The sequence below is a fragment of the Cannabis sativa genome, chromosome 1 (assembly GCF_029168945.1).
Source record: "Cannabis sativa cultivar Pink pepper isolate KNU-18-1 chromosome 1, ASM2916894v1, whole genome shotgun sequence".
Lineage (NCBI taxonomy): Eukaryota > Viridiplantae > Streptophyta > Magnoliopsida > Rosales > Cannabaceae > Cannabis > Cannabis sativa.
In genome coordinates, this window is record NC_083601.1 from 66,924,041 (window position 1) to 66,931,024 (window position 6,984).

Below are 6,984 nucleotides of genomic sequence, written 5' to 3' on the forward strand. Positions count from 1 at the left end.
CTGGGATAGTTTGTTGATAATGTATGCAACATTCGGTCGAGTAAGTGTGAGATATTGTAATGCACCTAAAGTACTCCTGTATAATGTTTTATCATCAAATGGGGTCCCTTCATGTAGAGAAAGCTTGTGAGCAGTACTGGTGGGATTGGAACATGGTTTAGCTCCCTCAAGATGAACTTTCATAAGTAAATCTGTTATATATTTGCTTTGAGATAAGTAGAGACCTTCAGTTATTCTATGAACTTCAACTCCAAGGAAATAGTGAATGAGGCCGAGGTCTTTGAGCTCGAAAGAGTGATTGAGATCTGTAATAAGTTTGTGAATCAGAGTGTTGTTGGGGCCTGTAACTAGAATGTCGTCGACATAGACCATGAGGATAATCAAATTCGAACCAGAGCCAAAAACAAAGAGTGAAGAATCAGCCTTTGAGGCAGTGAAACCCCAGTGAAGTAAAGTGGTTTTTAGTTTGTCATTCCAAGCTCGTGGAACTTGTTTTAAACCATAAATGGCTTTATATAGGTGACAAACATGGTCTGGTTTTGTAGGGTCTTCAAAGCCTTTCGGTTGCACCATATCAACAGTTTCTTGAAGAACACCATTCAAGAAAGCATTCGTGACATCCAGCTGCTTTATGTCCCAGTTAAAAGTGACAGCCAAGGTTAACACCATTCGAACTGAGACAGGTTTTATGACAGGACTAAATGTCTCAGCATAATCTATGCCAGGAGCTTGGAGAAAACCTTTTGCTACAAGCCTCGATTTTAATCGATCAATGCTTCCATCTGAGTTGAGTTTAATCCGATGTACCCATTTATTGTCAATTAGATGCATGTGAGACTGATAAGGCACCAATGTCATGTTCCATTTGTTTTGAGGGCTGTAAATTCTTTGTTCATTGCAGCATTCCAGCCAGGATCATTAAGAGCAACCTTGACAGATGTAGGTTCTCTTGGAAGGAGAGATTCAGGTAGTTTGTGCTTTGTGGCTATATAGGCCTTTGGTTTGTAGATACCAAGTTGAGATCTAGTAACCATGGGATGTGTTCTGTGAACAGCAGCAGGATGAGTAACTGGTGCTGAAACAACAGTAGCAGCATCATCTCAGAGACAATAGCAGTAACAGATTGATTTGCTGCAACAGGTGGAGAAATATGAGGACTGCTATCAGTAGGAGCAATGGACTGAGATGCTGCAGAGAGGTTTCTGTTGTTGGAATCTGAGGATGCAACAGGAGCTTGAGCAGAAGTAGCAGGCTCAGGTATAACAGATGGATAGGCATTAGTATGAGCAAAAGTTGAATCAAAATGAGTAGAAAATTGTGCTGTAGGAACAGGAGTTGTAGTTTGAGAATGTACCTGAGAAGAGCCATGTTGATTGAAGGCAGGGAAGTGAGACTCATTGAACACAACATTCCGAGCCACAAAGATTCGACCAACAGAATTTTCACACAAATAGCCTTTGTGTTTAGGTGAATACCCAAGAAAAATACATTCCTCAGATCGGTAGTCCATCTTATGGTGAGTGTAGGGCCTCAAATGAGGGAAACAAGCACATCCAAAGGTTCTTTGAATCTTGTAATCTGGTTGTTGTTGGAACAAGCATTCATAAGGACTGATGTTGCCAATAATTGGAGTTGGCATTCGATTGATTGGGTAGACAGCACATTCAAAGGCATGCCACCAATAGCTCATGTCAAGGCCAGAATGTGCAAGTAAGGTCAAACCAGTTTCTGTCACATGCCTATGTTTCCTCTCCACGCGTCCATTTTGCTCATGAGTGTGAGGATAAGATAGTTGAAATTTTATTCCTTGATCTGCCAAGAATCTCTCAAATGATCTATATTCACCTCCTTCATCAGCTTGTACTCCCTTAATAGGAAGATTAAATTGTTTCTCAACCAAACTCTTAAATCTGATAAAAACTTCAAAAGCTTTTGATTTCAATGTTAAGGGAAAAATCCAAGAGAACCGACTGAAATCATCAAGAAATAGAATATAATACTTGTAATTGTCTTTCGACACAACATGAGAAGGCCCCCATAAATCAGTGTGAATGAGTTCAAGAGGTTGAGAAGCTCTTTTAGAGGAGAGGGAGAAGGGAAATTTATGACTTTTGCCAAGTTGACAAGAATTACAAAACTTTAAGTGTTTAAGGCTGTGTGGTATATTGGCTGTTGACAAAATTTTGCTCAAGGTGGCAGGTGCTGGATGACCAAGTTTAGAGTGCCATAGATTGATATCTGTGTGCATAGATGTATTTAAGACAGTAGGAGATGAACATGAAAAATCATTTTTATTAATAGAGTCATGAGTACAATCGGAAACTGCAGGAGCAGTAGAATTACAACATGCATTACATGGTGGTTGAGAATTACAGATTGTGTTACAACAGGTATTGAAGACAGAAGTAGCAAGATTGCATTGAAGGGAACGGCTGGACAAGTTTGAGTGATCATCTCCTAACAGGTACAAGTCATTCTTGAGTATTCCTTTGAGGAGCACAACACCCGTTTGTTTGTCCTTGACAAAACAACAAGATTTGTGAAACTCTAGAAAGACATTGTTATCTTTAGTTAGTTTAGAAACACTAACTAAATTTTTAGTAATAGATGGAACATGCAACACAGATTGAAGATGTAAAGGTTTGGAATTTAAAGAAGAGAGAGTAGTTTTACCAACATGAGAGATAACCAATTTCTTACCATCTCCAACAGCAATAGATTCATGGCCAGTATAGGGAGTTGCTGAATCAAGATTATCCATGTTGAAAGCAACATGATTTGTTGCCCCAGTGTCCACATACCAACCGGAATCATCACCAAAATCAGGGAGAGTTTGGGTAACATGAGCTTGAGGATCAAAGCTGACATTGTGTTCTGTCAGATTGATCTGTGGTTGAGAGGAGGGCTGCTTCGGAGTTACCCAGTTTTTATCAAATCTGTAATGACAGATTGATGCAGTATGGCCATACTTCATGCACAATTGGCAAAGTGGTCTGTTGGTAGGAGGAGTTCGACCAAAGTTGCGATGGGGTAATCTTGAGGAGTTATCAGTGGTGTTCATTCTGCCAGAAGCATAAGGATGTCGATAGGGACCATTTTTTGAACCAAAGGTAAGGTTGGCAGCCATTTTTGTAGATATATCCATCATAGAACTGTGTCTTTCCAGCCGAGTTTCATGGGACATAAGGAGGGCTTGAACATCTTCGAGAGTAAGATTATCACTTCGAGATGTGATTCCAGACACAACGGGATCAAACTCCGGTCCCAAGCCATTGAGCAAATGCAGAATAAGATCAAGATCAGTAATTGAATGGCCAGCAATTGCTAAAGAATCACAAATTGATTTGATCTTATCTACATAGTCAGAGATACTAAGGTTACCTTTTTGAAGATTAGAAAGTTATCCTTTGAGCTGTAGTAACCTTGCTTTGGATTGACTGGAAATTTTTTGCTCAAGGGCCATCCAAACACCATGGGAAGAGTTGTAATTGGACACAGTTCCAAGAATTGCTTCGGTCATCGAAGATCGAAGCCAAGAAAGCAATAACTGATCTTTCTTGCGCCATTGATGGTACATAGGATTGTGATCACCATTGAGGAGAAGCTGTGGAGGACTGTTATCGGTGAAGAGGATATCATCGAGGTCATGACCAATGACCGTGGGAACGACTTGGGATTTCCAAGCAAGAAAATTAGCTCGATCGAGCTTGATGGTGAGAGAAGAAGTAAGGGAATTCGAAAAAGGATTCTAGGAAATTGTAGCAGGGGCAGCAGTAGGGGGAGGCGCCTGAGGTCGAGGATCAGTTACACCTACTGGAGACGAGTTGTCGCCGGAAGAGGCCATGGACGTGAGTCAGAGAAGCTCCGATACCATGAAACACTTGATCTTGAAACAGAGTAAAAGAGAACAGAGAAAATGAATGAAAAGCCTCAGACTAAGAATGCTAGCTTAGTAGTTCTTAGTAAGGAACGATTTATTATATAGAGTTTGAGAATTAACAAAATACAGCAGAATTCTGTTGTATTAACTAGCATTAGTTCCAATCTGACACACAAAGAAAATATTAACTAACAAAGCTAACTAATCTTTATTAGTTATCAATCCATATATCATATATCTCGATGTTTATATATAATTAAATTCTCATATTTGTTATTTATATATAAATGATCAAATAAGTAGTTTTAATTAATAAATGATCAAATAAGTAGTACTATATATCTTAATCCCATAAAAAAAAAAAGTAGTACTATCTAAATCACTGAAAATTACATACATATGCAGCTAGCATTAATCCCACACTAATATTGTCAATCAATGTATAGAATATATCAAGATTAATCTAAACAATCAAAGTCTAACTTTTATTGACTAATCCACACCTCTCTATGCCCTATTGAAGAATTTACTTCTTTTCCTGACTTGCTAGGAAAATATCTCTTTTATTCATGCTTACATGAAAGTAAAGAATAATAGAATTTAATTTTTTATATTTTATGAACTTAACATTTAAGAAATCAAGAATTAAGGATTGGAGTTGTAGTTGTAGTTGTAATTAGAGTAGTTGGAGCTCCAAAAATGTAGTAATAGTCTGTGATGATGAGTACCTTAGTCTCTACGGCAAAAAGGGCAAAATTTTAAATTTAATTTAATTAAAATATGCTATACTATACTCCAAATATCTACTTCTCCTCCTAATCATTGAACCCCCTAACCTCAAATAATTATACTCCTCCCATATCTATCACAGGGACCTTCTAGTAATTTCCAGTCTCCACAATTCCGCTTCCACTTCCACACAATCTACACAACTATCACAAACAAAACTATATTAAAAAAAATTCATTAATTGATTTATTATAAACTTGCTTTCAAAACGCGCGCGTGGTGCTTCTATTGTTTACAAGTGTACAACTTCCTTCTCCTTTATTGCTTTACTCTACTTTTTTGACAAAGATTGTAACCATACACACGCGCAAGCATATCGAGTTCGTACAATTTCCCTTACTTAGATATATAATTCATCTTAAATCTTTAATTAATAATTAATTATTTTCCACCCCTTTATATACCTCTTGGCACCTCTCTCTTCTTCTCATTCCATTGATCAAAAACCATAAGAAGCTCTAATTATCCTCTCTCTCTCTCTCTCTCTCTCTCTCTCTCTCTCTACACAAACAAACAAACAATCTTATTGAAAATAAAGAAAGAATAGTGATCAGAAATGGATCAAATAGAAGCAAGTACTTCAGTGGTGGCAAAGAAGCTATGGAACATAGTAAGAGTAGTGTTTATAATGATGAGGAAAGGATTATCAAAGAGCAAAATCATGGTTGAGTTTCACATGCTCATGAAGAGAGGTAAGCTAGCCGGAAAGGCCTTAGCTCACAACTTCATTCTCAACCACGGCGCCTTCACATCCTCCTCCGCCTCTTCTATTGGCGGAGGAGGAGGGTTCGGGTGCCGCTCGAGCGACGCCGTTTCATTCGTGTCTCCAAGAGAGTACGAATTCAGCTGCAGCAACAGCCCAGCTGCCCCAGCCTTTAACAACTTGTACAAAAGTCTCGGTCACTTCAACAAGCGTAGTAGCAACAAACACTACTTCGCCAAGTCATCATCTTCGTCTGCCAGTACAAAATTCGATTACGACGACGTTTCGAACACCGTTAACGCCGTCCAAAAGGTTCTACTTGAGATGTACAACATGAATCATAATAATAATAATATTGATCAGGCGTCGCCGTTAGTGACGTTACCCGGGTTTGGAAAGAGTCCTTTGGGGATGAGGCAGTTGAGAATAACGGACTCGCCTTTTCCGTTAAATTACGAGGGAGGTGACACTCAGGTGGATTCTAAGGCTGACGATTTCATTAAAAGGTTTTATAAGAATCTTAAGATGCAGAGCACCCCGGCTCGATCTCATGTCTACGGTTGATATATATATATATTAATTAATACGTACATGTACGTTTTTGCAAAGGAAAAAAAAAAGAACATGAGTAGTGTGAATTAATTTGACCAATGGTGGCTTTTTGATTTTCTCCTTCAACTTTTTTTTAGTCTCTTCTTTTTTTCCAGAAGGGTTGTGATATATAAATGAATTAGTTTGTTACACTTAGTATATAGCTAAAAAGGCGTCCATCGACCTGGAGTGAGATCCATACATGGTTTTGATGATGATGATGATGATGATGATGATGATGATGAATATGTTATATTATATGTAGTTTGCTTTTTTGGGGGCCATATAAAACTTCTTAATTTCACTATATATGTATATGTATTTATATATATATGGTCATGTAAATTTCCTAATTATTAATTACATATATATATGTCACTTTTGTTTTACTGGTTTTATGGTGTTGCCGACTATTTTTTTAAATGCTAGCTAGAAAATTACAGCGATTAATAATAGTCCAACTATATTTTGAACAAATTATTAGGATATAAATATATATTTCACTTTTTTCTAATGCCCATATAATATTGTCCCAAAAAAAATAAAAAAGAAAAAGAGAAAGAGGCCGTGTTATAAATGAAACGTTCTCTTCTTTCAATAAAGCTGAAAAAGCTCATACATTATTCTGTATAGCATAATATAGTTGAAGTAGCGCAGTAGTAGTAGGACTAATTCCATATGGGTTTAATTAAAGAGAGCGTTGTACATGTTAATTGGTTCGTGTTCGTGTGTGTATAGTTTTTAATTAAAGAGAGCGTTGTGTTTGGTTCGTGTGTGTGTATAGTTTTTAATTATGAGAGAGTTGCCAGTTTGAGGCAAGGGTTGGTGGGTTTAGGGGTTTGGATTTATTAGGTTTGAGAGGTTTGTCTCTATAGTGGTGTCTCTTTTTGAAAGTGAAATATGTTGGCCTGGACTATACGTATATATATATATGTTATATTAATTAGTGGTTCTTCTTCATTATTTTCTTCGTATTAAAGATGAAAAACGACCGATCCTGTCCCAAGAACCAGACAGATGA

General features: G+C 37.4%; 1 protein-coding gene across 1 annotated transcript; it reads left to right on the forward strand.

Moving 5' to 3' along the window:
* The first annotated feature begins 5,089 nt into the window (after positions 1-5,089).
* LOC115703935 (uncharacterized) lies at positions 5,090-6,352 on the forward strand. The gene has a single exon (XM_061108696.1). It carries the CDS (start codon positions 5,226-5,228, stop codon positions 5,934-5,936), a length of 711 nt encoding a protein of 236 aa, XP_060964679.1. The 5' UTR covers positions 5,090-5,225; the 3' UTR covers positions 5,937-6,352.
* Positions 6,353-6,984: the final 632 nt, after the last annotated feature.